The sequence below is a fragment of the Anabrus simplex genome, chromosome 1 (assembly GCF_040414725.1).
Source record: "Anabrus simplex isolate iqAnaSimp1 chromosome 1, ASM4041472v1, whole genome shotgun sequence".
NCBI classification, from domain to species: domain Eukaryota; kingdom Metazoa; phylum Arthropoda; class Insecta; order Orthoptera; family Tettigoniidae; genus Anabrus; species Anabrus simplex.
Window position 1 is genome coordinate 1,458,767,158 of NC_090265.1, and position 16,948 is coordinate 1,458,784,105.

Sequence of the window (16,948 nt, forward strand, 5' to 3'; positions counted from 1 at the left end):
GCATGACAAAAGTGGTCATGCAAAAAAAACCTAAAGACCATGCAAAATCTCCTGGACATCAGAAAAATAAGTCACAAATTCAATAAGAATGATTCATAGACAATAAAAAGATTGAAAACTATAAGAAATACAAGAAGACTTCAAGAAGCACAATTCTCTAAACTACTATAGAACATTCAAACGAAAATTAACTACAGTAAGTATTCTCCCCTTCACTTCAGTTCAAGAACAAACATGGGGAAATTGCCCACACCAATGCTGAAAATTGTCAAATTCTTACAAAATACTTTTCTAAATCACTCAACTGTGAGAAGCCACAAGAAAAGTTCCAATTCTACTGTACACAACAAATCCGAAACTCAAAACTACTGACTGTACAGGAAATTAAGGAGATAATTCAATCAGAGAAAAATAACAAAAGCATCAGAAGGCCAATCACCACAGAACTATGGAAATAGGCAGGAGAAAATCTCATTACAAAACTAAAGAAATTATACATGAAATCTGGCAAAACTGAAAAAAATATCAGCTAATTGGAAGACAGCTATCATACATTGGTTATACAAAAAAGTAAGCCAAACAGACCCTAACAACTATAGAGGAACATTACTTTCAATAACCTCTATCCATAGTCCTCTTGAACTGCGAAGAACCTCAACTGGATACAGAAACTGGAGAATACCAAGGTGGATTCAGAAAAGGCATAGAACAAATTAGTAATCTGAAGAACTCTATGAAATATTTCTGCAATACATCAAATAAAAGTTTTGTCATCACATTTGTAGACATCAAAAAGGCATATGACAGTATAGACCAAGAATCCCTTTTTGAAGTACTAGCACAATTTGCACTAGATCAGAAGTCAACAAACATCAAAGAATCACTCATGGAGACCAAATCCAAGATAAAATTTATGGGGAACTGAACTCAGAATTGCAAATAAACACAGTGATATGTCATATATCCCTGCTGATCTTCAATTGTGTGCTTGAAAACTTTGGAAGAGAATGGAGAGAAGTAGGAGCACCAACACATACACTAGGACCAAAACTAAAAATGGACTGCTTAGCATTTGCAGATGAAATGGCAAAAATTGCCCAAGACTTCCCCAATGCACAAAAGTAACTCGAATTACTATAAGAAAAAGCAGCAAAAATTGGATTACAAATTTCATTTTTTTTTAAACAAAATTTATGACAGATACCTAAACTGCTAAACTGTACGAAATAGAAGATGACTTCAAGAAGCACACCATTTACAGAACATTCAAACGAAAATTAACTACAGTAAGTACTCTCTCCCTTCACTTCAGTTCAAGAACAAACATGGGGAAGATTTATGAAAAGATCTTACAAACAAATCAAGAACAAGACATATTCACAATTAAGAGAAGAACAACAAGGATTTAAACCTGGAAGATCAACTATTGATGCCATATTTACAACTAGACAAATAGTAGAAAAGAAATGGGAATTTGGAAAAGACATCGCAGTTGTATTCATAGATAAACTTATAGATAAGCTTATAGATAAGCTTATGACACAGTTAGAAGACAGGAGATTTGGCAAGGGCTGAATAGAATGCAAATGTAAAGAGAAATGCAATTCAGAATTAGAAACATGTACAACAAATGTCTGAACTATGTTTAATAGATGGCAAAAAATCAGAATGGTTTAGAACAGACAGAGGAGTTTGACAAGGAAGTGTATTTTCACCAGTGCTCTTTAATATAGTGATGGACAACATTATGAGGAAAGTTCGCCAAGGGTCAACAGCAAATGACATGAAAGCCGTAACATAGGCAGATGATGTATTGATATGGGAAGCAAATGAACAAAAATGGAAAGAACAACTAAATACCTGGCAGAGGGCAATTTAAATAGCAGGCATGGAAATAAGTTTAACGAGAAGTGAAGTAATGAAAATCAGTAGAGAAAACAAAATAAATGAAGGATGTTAGGTGTAATGGAAAAATTACTGAAGTAGTAGATACTTTTAAATACCTAGGAAGTAAGCTAACTGGGAAAGGAAACATCAAGGAAGAAATTTCGGAGAGGATAGGAAATTGCTCAAAATGTTATTACTGTGTATCAGACATAATTAGAAACTGGAAAGTACCTACCAAAGCAAAAATCATTATATATAAATCATATTATTTGCCAATACTGACCTATGGATCAGAATGTTGGACTTGGACAAAACAAAATCTGAGTAGATTACAAGCGACAGAGATGCGCTTTCTGCGAGGGATCTTGGGTAAAACAAGGAGGAACAAGATAAGAAATGAAACCATACGAAACATGCTACAGAGCAACCCTCTAAAAGAAACTATGGAGAGAAATAGGCTGAAATGGTTCGGCTACGTCAAAAGAATGGGACAAGAAAGATTACCAAGAGGAGCTCTGGAATGGACAGAATCTGGAAGATGACCAATTGGAAGACCACGAACAAGATGGAGGGATCAGGTGGAGGATGACGTAAATCGGAGAGGACTACAGTGGCAGATAGTGATGAATAATAGAATTAAGGAAAAAAGAGAAGATTGGAAGAGGCTCTGTGAATGACCTGCATAAGCAGAAACGTATCAGGAAGAAGAAGAAAGAAGACCTAAACTGCACCAGATGAACTCCATATGGGCAACAAATTTCTCATAAGACTGACACCGGGTATCACTCTCTTCCTAACTCATCATCATCATCATCATCATCATCATCATCATCATCATCATCCCACATCTAGACGCGCAGGTAGACCATGAACGTCAAATACAAAAACCTGTACCAGGCAGGTTCAACTGGTTCAAAGTAACTGGAGGGTAGTTTGGTTAGATTAAGGGTCCATTCGATGGCTGTATGATACCTTGCATTGGTATTTATAATTGGTGGACAACCTTAATTAAATGTAAATTTGGAGTTCAGCAGTGAAAGCCAGATTGTCCACAGATCATGTAGATTAACCCACAGTTTTGATTTGGGATCTGAGTTCCCGACTTCCAGGTTTCTGTTGATAAACTTAACCATAACAGGTATTTATTTGATCCTGCATTGACTTGTCTGAATCTATTAGAAGAAACTATTTAAAATAGTTTATGTTGGGTCCACCTTGTAAGTACACTTTTAATGATTGAAAATGATTTATTTAATCATACATGTTTCAGAAGAACTATCCATTCCCTTCATCAGTGATGTCAATTCAAGGAATAAAACAATTGTTTGAATAATAATAAAACAATTTTCTTTCATTTTCTTAGTTGTTGCAGCTTAATTTTTAAAGCACCATGCTTTGCAATAAACAATTTTTGAACTGGTTCAAAGTAACTGGATAGTTACCCAGAGATTCAAGATCTGAATGTTACTACCACAGCAACTGCGGCAAATGACCGACAATCGCCGATGTGACCAAAGGGTTCAACACATCATTATTATAGACTGTTATGCCTTTCAGTGTTCAGTCTGCAAGCCTCTGTGAATTAACTATGTCTCTCCACAAACCTCTATTGCTTATAAGCTCTGTTGTCTTCATAAGCTCCACCATTATATCATTTAAAAATGAGCCTAACCATCGTTGCCTTGATCTCCCTCTACTTCTCTTACCCTCCATGGCCGAGTCTATGAATCTATTATTCTCCTTGGTAACATATCCTCCTCCAATCGCCACAAACGTTCCTGCTACCAAGGCCAGTTTATAAGTACAGCTTTATCCATCGAGTTTAAACAGCCTTTATCTCCTTATTTCAAGTACCTCTCTAGCCACTGTTCCCACATGTTTATTAATGCAATCATCCTTGCTAATTTCATGTCTGTTACTTCCAACTTATGAAGAAGACATCTTGAATCCACCCACTTTTTTTTACAATACAGTATAATCTGTCTAAAAGCACATCGATGTAAAGATAGTTTAAAACATTGTGAGCTGGGCTGAGTGGTTCAGACAGTTAAGGCGCTGGCTTTCTGAGCCCAAGTTGGCAGGTTCGATCCTGGTATTTGAAGGTGCTCAAATACGTCCGCCCCGAGTCAGTAGATTTAATAGCACATAAAAGAACTCCCGTGGGACAAATTTTAGCACCTCAGCATCTCCATCTTCATTACAGACTGCTATGCCTTTCAGAGTTCAGTCTGCAAGCCTGCAGGACCCTCTCTTAATCATTACAGTATTAGATAACACTTCCATCTACTGTAATTCTCTGATGTCTACAATATTTTCTAGAAATTTAGCCACCCATTCAATCACTCTTTTGTCTAGTCCAGTGGCCCTCATTTTTGTCAGTATACTCCTATCAAAAGCCTTGGATTATTATTATTATCCTTATTAATAAAACATTCTATAGTACCGGGCGAGTTGGCCGTGCGGTTAGGGGTGCGCAGCTGTGAGCTTGCATCCGGGAGATAGTGGGTTCAAACCCCACTGTCGGCAGTCTTGAAGATGGTTTTCTGTGGTTTCCGATTTTCACATAAGGCAAATGCTGGGGCTGTACCTTAAGGCTATGGCTGCTTCCTTCCCACTCCTTGCCCTTTCCTTCCCATTGTCGCCATAAGACCTATCTATGTCGGTGCGATGCCGTAAAGCAAAAAAAAAAAACCACACTCTAAGCATGTTTGGTATGTTTTCTATGAAGTAGGATGTTACCCTACTTACATACAGTTCCAGTGAAAACCACCTCTCTACCAGTTTAGGGACCACCAGCATATTTTATAGTCCCAGCCACCTAAACACAAGGAGGGCCACGACTATGAATATGTCCAAGATCCCCACTCCTATTCCATAGCAACTGATATCCCGACTCTCTGTACCATTACTAGGCCACTCTGCCACATGGTGCAATAATTATGTGGAGATAAAGAGTGGAAAAAATGACAGAGTAGCATGGAGTGCTGCATCCAACTTTGTATGGACTGATGGACTGACCTGCTACCACAACTACTACTAAATCCATCAAAATAATATAATTTTGAGTATCTTACCTAAGAGAGGAGGCATATTCCGGAAAAGATGCAATAATTCAGGTGTCATGGCTGTGGAATTCTCCAGTACAGCAAGCCATAGTTCTAGGCCATCTTCCAGCAGATAAACATGACAAGGCTGTTGAACATCAGTGCTGAGCTGGATCACAGGCAGTAGAAATGGACTCAGAGATTCACTCACACTCCCCAAAGCCTAGGAACAAAAAATCAGTAGTTGAATTAGTTATTGCAGTATGGTAACTAAGTTTAATCCCACCAGCTAACATATATAGCCATATTTTTCCTCTATTTTTATAACAAAAATGTAGAGTGTGTCTTTTATGCAAGGAAAACATTTTAACAGAAAGATTGGACATATTAAAACATGCACTACGTCAAATGTGAAATAATCAACAGCATCAACAGTGATATAGCAAACCAGCAGAGACTACAAATGATATGTTGATGGTCTCTCTACAAATTGATAGATCGATAAATAGCGTAGCTGTGTAACATAAGTAGCAAAACACAGATGGCATAGCGTACCATAATTTAAAATTGGAAATAAAGTACAGCAGTAATTCTTGATAAAACAAAACATTACTAACATTTACTACTACTGTTAATTTATAGACTTACATCATTCCTGACTACTCAGGCGTTCTAACAATACTGGGTTATTAGTCGTAGAGTGTTTTTTGTGAGTGTTATAAAAAGAACCAATCGCAATTAGACTTTCCATGCACTGATTTAAAAAAGAACTTGAATATGAACATGACTATTTTGTCCTTCGTTTCTCATCATCCCCAATAATTCACACACAATATTGCACAATGTCATTCTGTTTAGACACATGCTGTGGGAATAATTGGTATCCTTTGCAGAAAGTGTTTTGTGTGGTCAGCACATCTGAGTGTGCAGCTGTTGATCTCTGTTTACTTGCCTTTTTGTATACTGCACTCCATCCAATTTAAGATATTAAAACAAATTGCATCCATTAAGTGGGGGATTTTTTTTCCAAAATTTTAAGGGGAAATTTGGAGTGCATCAATTATGCATAAAACATCATTAATAGCTTAAGGCAAGAACAAGCAGTAAATTGCTGTAATTAATGAGCAAAGAGAAAAGTAGAGTTGGGAGCAGTTTGCACTTCAAACGCTTGCTGCAGAAAGCATCTATGCAGTCTAAATGCTGTAGCACTAGGTTCATGATTATGATCATTGTTTAAAGGGGCCTAACATTTAGGTCATTAGTCCCTGAAGGTATGAGATGAAATGATAATTTAAATTTAGCCACTGACTACGATGAAAATAATTATTAAAATAATCAGTGGATCTACTTTTTTTGCATTTAAAATGTAATAAAATTCATAAAGCATTGTTTTTTACAATGAGATCATGTAGGCCTATATTCATTGAATTTAAAATTTAAAAATAGATTAAAACAAACAGATAAAAAGATAGCCAAAAGAACAAAAGTGTAGTTTACAGTAAAAAAGAGACAAAAGCAAATAACTAAAAATAAAAATCACTGTTAAAAATAAGAAAAGGCCACTATCCCTCATAAAATCAATGACAAGGTCTACTGACTGCTTGTCATCTCAGAGAATGAGGGACATGGCACTTGGAAGTTCTAGACTTTGACGCAGATCAACCAGGCACCGCAAGTACACATCAGGGTTTTCTTTCTCTCTTCAGCAAGTAGGAGTATGTCACTATACAATGGCTGATCTGAAAATGGCACAATACAACTACACCTGAAGGGAAGTCTTCCATACTTTTGTTGTTCCTTTATCAGTTCTCAGCTTACCAAATGTCTCAGATGGAACCTTGTAATGCAATGGGAGGAATGTGTCTGCCTCCCTGGCAGCTTTATCAGCCAACTTTTCCCACTATATCCATGTGGCCTGGAGCCACAAGAACGCTAACTTCCCACAACCCCGCGAGCAAGTCACGAATATATTGCACCAGGTAGTGTTGTGGGAAACATATATTGACAGACTGCAATGAGATCAAAGAGTAAGTGCACACAAAGTAATATTGATGCCCACTGAACAGTGCATACTGCAGAGCCTCCAAGATGTCACAGAGCTCTGCTATGTACATATTGCAGGTTTCAGGTACAGAGAAGGAAAAAAATGTGTCATCATTCACCTTTGCTTCTGACCTGAAAAGCCTGCAATAAATGGAAATGTCCATGTTCGCTTTTGTGCCGGTGTGCAGATCTAGGATGATGCCCAGTCAACTTACTATCCACACAGGCACCACACTAGGTTTTCTGACATGACAAGGAATGGAAGGTATATCAAACATTCTGTAAATGTCATCCAGGTGTATTCCAGCCGGCTGTATTGCTCGTGGATAGGCAGCATACAGACTATGATACTGGTTTTGGAACATTCAAGGATAGCTCACACTATGTTCACAATTATTGAGATGTTATGAGTTTGAATCTATTCGGTAAACTGTTTTCTCTTTCATGATCCACCGGGAAGGATATGCGGGAACCAATGAGATTAATTTTGCTTGCGTATGACCCACTCCACATTAAGTTACAAGATGAGGACAGGTACACTTGTTAATCTACAACAATGGCCCACCATATGAAAGCAACAGGCAAGAGACATTGAACTCCTTAGGGTAGGAGGCTTATCCAAACTACACAAGCACACCAGAAGTGTGGAATTCCACAGAGCATGGCAATGAGATGGAGGGAAATGGGAGATGGAACATATTACAGAGTGGCTGACTCTTTTTGTGGCACATGTCATGAAGACTGTCTTTCTTATGCACCTCTATGTATTAGTCATACATATTACACTTAAGGCATTCTGTAGTATTCCTAATTTACCAGACTCTACCTCTTCATAACTCATATGCATATTATGAAACATCCTAAATAGATCTTACAAAGGAGACATCAGTCAAACATGTAAAGTTGCAGAGCATTAATAACACCAATTCTAGGTTCACTTACAAGTCTTTAGCACATGAACCATAATCTATAATAGGAATGAAAACTGTACCTTTAAAAGATTCCAGTTTCAATAGCAACTACACTTTCTTTCAATTTTTCAAATTTTATTTCCAAGTAAGGATGTTTTCCAGAGTATATAGAGCTCCCCAACTACAAAACTAACAAAAACAGTTTTTTTTAATAGTTAATCATAACATACAATGTCAAAGTTTTTTTTTTTAAGAAGGTGAAGGGAATCAAGTATATGGAAAAGGGTCATCTACAAACAGTACATATATCAAATCCCCAAGTATTAAGGGATACAAAAGAGAAACAACTATTTGGAAAGGAATAATGTTGGAATGCAGTTTTTCGTTCCTCTCCTACAGCGAAAATTGGCCTCTCCTACTAAGCAAATTGGCCATTCAGTTTACATCTATTAGCTGTGAATTTGTATTCAGGAGATGGTGGGTTCGAACACCACTTTCAATAGTCCGGAAGATAGTTTTCCACAGTTTCCCATTTTCACACCACGCAAATTTTGGGGCTGTGCCTTACCTTAACCACTGAAGCCGGTTCAATGTACCATGTACAACTGATGCAGGTGGAAGTTAGAATGTCCATTACACACATTACACTGCTGCTTTGCGGGATCTCTATTCACCTTATGAATCGAGAAGTTGTGTACTTTCCTGCCATCTCTGTTTCATAATTAAAACTAATATGAAATTGACTCGATAGATATTGCTTTCGACTCTTATCGGTCAGGGATAACACATGAAATGCCCTCTACTGAGTTTCAAGGAAGCTGCTTTAGAAGGTACCATGGCCCTTTCCTCTGCCATCTCGAGAATGCTTTGAGAACTATATCTAAGCTGAAAATTCTTGCCACTAATAAAGGGGAAGTACCAAAAGCAAATATAGTACTTAGGAGGTATTTTTCTCTTTGCAGGCTAGAGACTGCTCGGTTGCAAAAGAATGCAAGTTGTAAATCTCATTATAAAGCCGTATGGAATTCAGAATAAGAAGTTGTTAAAATAATAAAAACCACCTTTCTAGTACATAGTAATCCTTTATATTTAGGATAAAACCATTAACAGATATTAAAATTAGGACATGCTTTGCTCATGCTTTGTGAGCTTCATCAGCCAGAATAACCTAATTCAAGGTAGGTCAGGGCCCTCATCCCAGTACATATTATAATGTAAAAACGTTTAATAATACAACGATAAAACTAATTACAATTTAAAAATGATCAGTAAGAATATAATATGTCTATTAAAACATTTAGTGACTATTACAATAGCTTGAAGTGTACATGAATGATATGAAATGTTAATGATACATTGCTGTGGATGATTATTCGTACGGAACGATGAGCATAATCCTCATACAATGGCATTAAGCTGTTTACAGTTGGGAACACTTTTACACAATAACATGAACTATTGTGGACTGCTATCTTGTTACAGATTTCTTAAGATCAACATGTGTGGATTGAAAAATGAATTGTATAGATGGATAAAACATCGCCAGGTTAGCGTGGAACAGCTTTAAGAGATTCCCTCGTGTTATATTTCATCATAGTGTTGTTTAATATACACTGTCAATGATCTTCGAACAGGGGACTAAAAGATCTCATAGGTGAAAAATATGAAACAGGTTGTATGGAGCAACAGGTTAGTGACCATCAGACCTCCGTAAACAACTAAGGGACCATTCACTTCTCAACCAACACAAGGGGCTCACCTGTTTCATGCTTTTCACCTATGAGATCTTTTAGTCCCCTGTTCGAAGATCATTGACAGTATATATTAAACAACACTACGATGAAATAACACGATGGAATCTCTTAAAGCTGTTCCACGCTAACCTGGCGATGTTTTATCCATCTATACAATTCATTTTTCAATCCACACATGTTGATCTTAAGAAATCTGTAACAAGATAGCAGTCCACAATAGTTCATTTTATTGTGTAAAAGTTTCCCCGACTATAAACAGTTTAATGCCATTGTTCGAGGATTATGCTCATCGTTCCGTACTAATAATCATCCACAGCAATGCATCATTAACATTTCATATCATTCATCTACACTTCAAGCTACTTTAATGGTCACTAAATGTTTTAATAGACATCATATGTTCTTACTGATCATTTTTAAATTGTTGTAATTAGCTTTATCGTTGTATTATTAGACACTTTTACATTATATGTACTGGGATGAGGACCCTGACCTACCTTGAATTAGGTTATTCTGGCTGATGATGCTCACAAAGCATGAGCGAAACATGTCCTAATTTTAATGTCTGTTAAAGGTTTTATCCTAAATATAAAGGATTACTATGTATTGGAAAGGTGGTTTTTATTACTGTAACAACTTCTTATGCAGAAGAATGGCCGGGACGTCTCGTTCTCTTTTGGGTACAGAGATTATTGGGCTGATAGATGACAGTAGTGGAAGTCATATATCGGGGAGCGATATCTTCGGCAGTGATACGGACAGTGACTTTGCAGTGAGGTTACTGCAGAAGATGCAGACAACACAGACGAAGAAGAAACAGCTCCAGCTGTAATAACTTCAACCAACCACTGTTCACTGGTTGTGGTGTGAGGTAATTTTGTTATGAGCTCACAAAAGACCCTCCTTCATGGGTGTACTGGGTACCAAAATACCATTCAGAGTCTATTTTAGATGCTTTACTGCTGTTTTTTGTTATGACAAAGTGATTGACCTAACTGTTTGAGAGACAAATTGTATGCCTCCTTGAAACCAAGGTCGTGCACCAGGAAGTGGGAGCCAGTGATGGGAGGAAAGGAGTGTGTTTTGGGGGTTTGCAATTTTGAAGAGGGATAATGGAGAAACTCACCATAAAGAGCTATTTCACCATGGAGGGATTTTTAGAAACCCCTCACATAATGGCAAGGGACAGGTTTGAACTCATCTTGCGATATTTATATTTTGTTGACAATTCTTCACAGGATACACATACAGAGACTAAAGCTTTTTAAATTTCAGCATTTCTCAGAAATTATACATGCAAATTTTCAGTTTGCCCACATCCCCAATGTAAACATACCTGAAACAAATACCAAATGTGGAACTTACCCAAATTATATATTTTTGCAAATATTCCAGATGGTTATGGACAACCCTGAAATGTAGCCATCACATATATTACTGAAAAAAATTGGACATGATCTCAGTAAGTTGCCCTAAAATTTTCATTACAGATTTAACATTAAGAATTCTTCAACTTGATAGTGACTAAACCTCTGTTAAGCTTCAATTTAAATACTGCTTGGGAACTGAGCAGTTCGGGGTTAAATTGCCGGCTCAAGGGGTTAATTAAGGAAAGGGTCGCTTCTTCCCCAATCCTAGTGCTTTCCTATCCCATCACCACCATCAGACCTGTACCAGTCTGTGTCAGTGCAATGAAAAACAAATTAAAATATTCCCCTCCTCTCCTTTTTATTTATATACAAGGATAGATTCATAAGTCAGGGTAATAATTTTCATTTCCAGACAGTGTGCCAACACATGAAATTATTTATATTCATTGAAAAGCATGTTGTATGACCATAATGTTTCCATCTCATGGGGTATGGATGCTGCAGAAGAGGACACGGTGAAACAGAATGTTATTGTTTTATTCTCGTACTATCTGTTTAACATCCAACAACTGTATAACATATTTAAATCATTGTTTATTCTTGTACAATCCGTTTAACAGCATTTGTAGACACATCACCCCTTGACGATGGTTGATTCACGTTGATGGTTAGCATCCTTCAAATTAGTTGACTAAGTCATCCATGATTTGTTGCCACTGATGGGGTAAACTGGCAATACCATCAGCTGCATGCATTCTGTTAATATGCACTACTTCATGCCAAAATATGGTTATAATAACCTGTGTGTTGGCAAAGTATTACTGACGCAATGGCTTCTTCAGTTTAGGAATAAGATCAAAGTCACAAGGACTAGAACTGGGGGGTCATGGAGGGTGTGGCTAGACCTCGCATCCCCAACGCTGTAAACAACGGGTAATTGTGTCTGCTGTGTGTGGTCTAACGTCGTGTAGGATTACAGCATTGCCCAATAGTTCTTGATGTCTCTCTCACACTGCATGGTGAAGATGATACCATAAAATGACAGGTGATACTGTGCATTTACTGTTCTTCTCTGAGGAACTAGATAACACACTAAACCACCTAGACTGCCCTATGCTAATATTATCATCAGCTTTGTGGATGATGGATTTCGTCGTACCTTACGTACTTGTGGCAATCCTGGATAACGCATTCTTTTACTGAATTGTCACTTCAATTAGAGTTCGTATGTTCTTGCCCATGTATCAATGGCAATGATGTGGGCTAGCATGCCATTTCCTTCACAGTGAAATCGTTCCAGACTGATGCGTCATGTCTCATGTGGTGTCTATTTCTCCTCCATTAAACGATGTGGCACCCACTTTGAAACAATCTTCCACACACGTAAGTTCTGCTGTAGAATTTGGTGCACTGAGGAAGCAGGAATTCCAGTAGGTTGGCCAATTCGATCACAGTCCAATGCATGTCTTCTAAGAAGCACTGCTCGATCACAGCCACTGATATATCTTTGTTGTTGATACAAGACGTCCAATGCAAGGCAAGTCGCCAGTTGACTCTCTTCCCTGTTTTAAGGCCCTGACCCACTTTGCTACTGTATGATAGAGTATAGCTCTATTACTCAATGCTTGCTGTAGCTCTGCACGACATTTTTCTGCATTGCAGCAATAGAAAAGGCTATCTTGATGTACGAATGCTGTTCATCTTTGGTTACCTCCATTATGCACAGATGTCAATAGACGACTGATATTAAGATCACAATCATGTCCAGAATGGTGCAATCAGACCCCATCTGGTGGCAACATTACGAAGGACATGTAACATACTTTCCAAGGTATATTATTTTCGTATGTTGGCACAATTGCCAGTTGGCACAATGTCGGAAATAAGCAGTTGCCATGACTTATGAACTGACCCGTGTAGAACAGGCAATAAAGGACAGAAAACCAAAAGAAAGGTTTCCAGATGATATTGTCTTGCTACGTTAAGTCTGCAGAGCAGCTGCTTCACAGCGTACACTGTACCGAGCAATGCACTTTGCACGTCCATAAGAAGATACGCTGACAAGCTAGCTATGTTTATATCTTTCCTGCTCTTGTTTGGTTTGGCTGTTGCTCTCCTGTGCCTGCTCTCACTGCGAACAGTATAAATGACGGCACACAGCTCTATTTGACAGGAGGTTTGTTGAGATACAATGTGTCTGTATTGACAAAAACATAACCACTAACATCAAACACATTTGGTTATCAACTCATCAAGTGCAGAACTACTTTGTACCTTGTTCAGTACATTCTTCATCTTCATCGATCTCTGTGGTAAAGATGAATCTTCATGGAAACACACCAAATTAAGTTCCTTTAATTTTGCTTACCAGTCTTCTCCAATAAGCACCTCGTACTGCTCCTTGTGAAAGGTATTATAACATAATGTCTTTTGATGGATGACTTTCTTATGCACTTAACCATGCCTCCAGAAATTAAACATATTGCATTCGTACCATGCACTACAATAAACAGCAAGATCCCATTCACTTTTAAAGGTAACGTCATTGGTCCTCTCATATTGTTTTTCTAGTTATACGATCCATTTTCGTACCTATCCATTGAACAGCCATGCCATGCTATGCCCCGTTGAACCAAGCTGTCCCTTACTGATCCGACAGCGCCAAGCAGAGTGACAGCCGTACTCCATACCATGCGGAACCCTGGTTGCACTGCAAAATGGACATCAAAACATCAAAAGGGAACGCAAGTTCCCTGAGTAAAAGAACACTTGAAATTTATATGTACTTGATTAGTCCATTTTCACATATAAAGCGAGTGACAATATTGGCAATATTCTCGTCATTGGCTAATATGGGTTTGAGTATTGCCTGCAGACCAAGATTCTGTTTTAGGGTGGAGAGCTTGATGCATTCCGTTAGGAAGTGAGCCACGGTGAAATCAGCACCATATGAACACACTAGGTCTTCCCTTTTGAGGAAGTAAGAGTACACAGATCTTCCAAGACCTATCCTCAACCAGAACATTACTACTGCCTCTCTCCATTAAGGCTGAAAAGAGAACAACCACACCACAGTTGTTTTCTCGAATTCCCAGGATGCCAAGATGATTCGGCGTAGCCTAGAACAAACATCCCTAGCACGTATATTCACAGGTCCTGGTGATAGATGTACCACTTCTTTTGCAGCTCCAATCGCAACTTCGTTGCCCGCAATCTCCATTTAGCTAAGAAGCCAAATGAAGGTGATTCTGGTACCAGCATCACACAACCTGGCTAGGCCATGGATATGTTGCATCAGTACATTTAGCAGGAAACATGAACCAGTAGACTGTAGAGAGCTTAAAGAGTCACTATACACAAAAAAGTGGCCTCGCCCATGCCTCAGTGCAAATTGCAGAGTTTCTAAGTTGACAGACGATGGGATTGTACTTTAATTAAGGACATGGTCACTTACTTCGTAATCCTAGTCTGTACTATCCCACTGTCACCATAAGACCCATCTGTGTCGGTGTGCTGTAATGCAACTTAACATAAAAAATGCCTCACTGTTGGGTGCAAACTGTAACTTTACAAATTGACTTCAATTTTACTAATCCCATTACTGGGCATCAATTTTAACATTAACACTAAAACCGCTAGAATATATTATATACCTGCACCCACCGACGGTCATTTTGACTGCTATTGAAATTATTATGTTTTTGTTCTCGATATGTATGGTTACTCAGTGTTATTGTTTTGCCTCTGTTTCTGTTCATTGTTTGAGTTTCAATATTTATTTATCAATGAACAGACACCACGCACTAGTTACACTGTCGTCAGAAACATGCTGCTTTGAATATAGAGGAAGTCCTGGATTGTCTTTCAAGGGGGTATGGCGAGCAATCCAACCAGGTGCCATCTTCCCACTCTGCTACGGTCCACTCCCTGATGCCATCTGTACCTAATGGCGCATTATCCGGCCATGGAAGGCTTTTACCTCGGTTGTCGCGTCTCCTATCATACCATTCTTTACGGGTTACTGTTTCTACGGCTGTAATAGAATAATTAAAAACTCTACAGTACTCCGCCTATGCGAGGCATCGTTATAATCTGAATATGGTATAAATCAAGGAATTTCACCAAACTTATTATGCTGATAGTTATAATATTAATACTAATATCAACTTACCTTCAGCCTGAAAAATCCGGTTTTCAACTTGATCTGAACCACTGCTTTCCGAGTTATCACATGACTGGCAGTAATCTTCATATGCATGCATTTTCCTTTTATTAGGTTTTTTATATTTGGACCACATTCTACATCAGATATATCTTCAAGAATGTCATGCAACAGACTCAGCAACAGAAGCTTTACGAGACATGTTTACTGTACTGTGACAAGCTGACGAATGAAAACACTACCGGAGACGGAGAGGAAATAATGTTCGTACAATTCGTAATATATCAGAGTTCTGTTGTTGTGTTTTTGAACATTACCATTGTTGATAGGATAATTAAAAATAGATGATTATATCTCAATGAGAGAGATGTGTTATAATACATTTTATTATTATAATTAATACAGCGGTCAAAATGACCGCTCCGGCGGTAGTAGGTATACCCGTTACTAACGCCCCATCCATTGATGCCAAATTAATTATATGTAATATGGATTTTCCAGACCACCAATTAGAAAAAGTCACTGCAGCTCAGTGTCCTACAATAAAAACTGTAGTCAAAATTGAGTTTGGAAAATGTGTAGCGGTCATTTTGACTGTTCCGGCATTTATAGTGTTAAGACATATGATGATGATGATGATGATGATGATAATAATAATAATAATAATAATAATAATAATAATAATAATAGTACCGGGAGGTACACCCCAACGCCGCGCATTTCAATCTAGCGCCTAAAAGAACTCTAGTGGAGAAGCAGTGAAATTGAAACTAGACCAACTTATAAATTTACTCAGAAGATGTCACCACAGAAATCTAATGTAATGTTGTTATTTTGAAGTTTCCTGAACTGACTGTATTTCTACTCGTTTTGTTTGCCATTCATCAAGAAGTTTGGACTTTCTTCCATAGATGTCACTACAAAACAAAAAAAAAACAAAAAAAAAACTATGATCATGCACCCTGGTGTGAAGTGAAAGAACTTTTGATTTAAAGGAGTTTTGTATTCATAAGTTTTTTTTTTACTAATTTATGTACATTTATTCTTGGGTTGGCAATAACTTTTCTTTCCGCCAGTTTTGAATCCAGCCTATCCCTAATTTCTGTAATTAATTTTCTACCAATCACAGTCTTCTTCTTCGGTTTTCAGTGTAACTTTTAAATGAACCAATAAAATTGAGAGGGTGTGGCTAGTTAATCTTGAATGGTCTCGAACTTTCCCCAACGGTTTATAAACTGCGGATTTTCTCGTCTCTTGGCAAATTGATCGTCATCTGAACTAGTGTGTGTATCAAAGCAGGAGGCGGATGGCGCCTCTTTCATCAGGCAGCAGTACACCGACAAGGTAATGGCCATATAACATCTTTATTTCTTGCCAGCTCCACAGTTTAACCCGAGGGAAAGGTTTGAATCTTTAACTATGTAACTTTTCTAAACTGTAAATCTTCTTTCGGCTAATGTAAAAACTTCATCAAATCTTTAACTGTGAATCGGGGATAGAGAGTGAAGTACCCTCTTGAGCTCGCCTTCATTTTGGTCTGAGGTGCCTCGTTTTTGTAATCTTTTGTTTCTGGAATGTACTGAAGTTATTTCCATGGCAGCAACCTCAGTAGTTTGGGAATAGCCCCTGTTTCATCGGCCAAGCGCCCTATAGGTTTTAAAGTTTTTTTAGAGCTCAGTCTTCGACTCCATTCAAATTGTACTCGGGCCGTTTATATAACCTGTTCTTTTTTCACCAAGGCCCTGTATGTTGGGTACTAGATACCTCTGTGTAATAA

At 37.9% G+C, this 16,948-nt stretch overlaps 1 protein-coding gene across 4 annotated transcripts in view; it reads right to left on the reverse strand.

The window, feature by feature from the left end:
- Positions 1-16,948, reverse strand: part of LOC136858420 (importin-11) — a 403,457-nt gene that overhangs the window by 94,842 nt on the left and 291,667 nt on the right. For all 4 annotated transcript variants that reach the window (XM_067137950.2, XM_067137948.2, XM_067137949.2 and 1 more), the window contains exon 13: positions 4,962-5,154. In XM_067137950.2, coding sequence (XP_066994051.1) covers positions 4,962-5,154 — 193 coding nt within the window. The remainder of the gene's footprint in view (positions 1-4,961; positions 5,155-16,948) is intronic.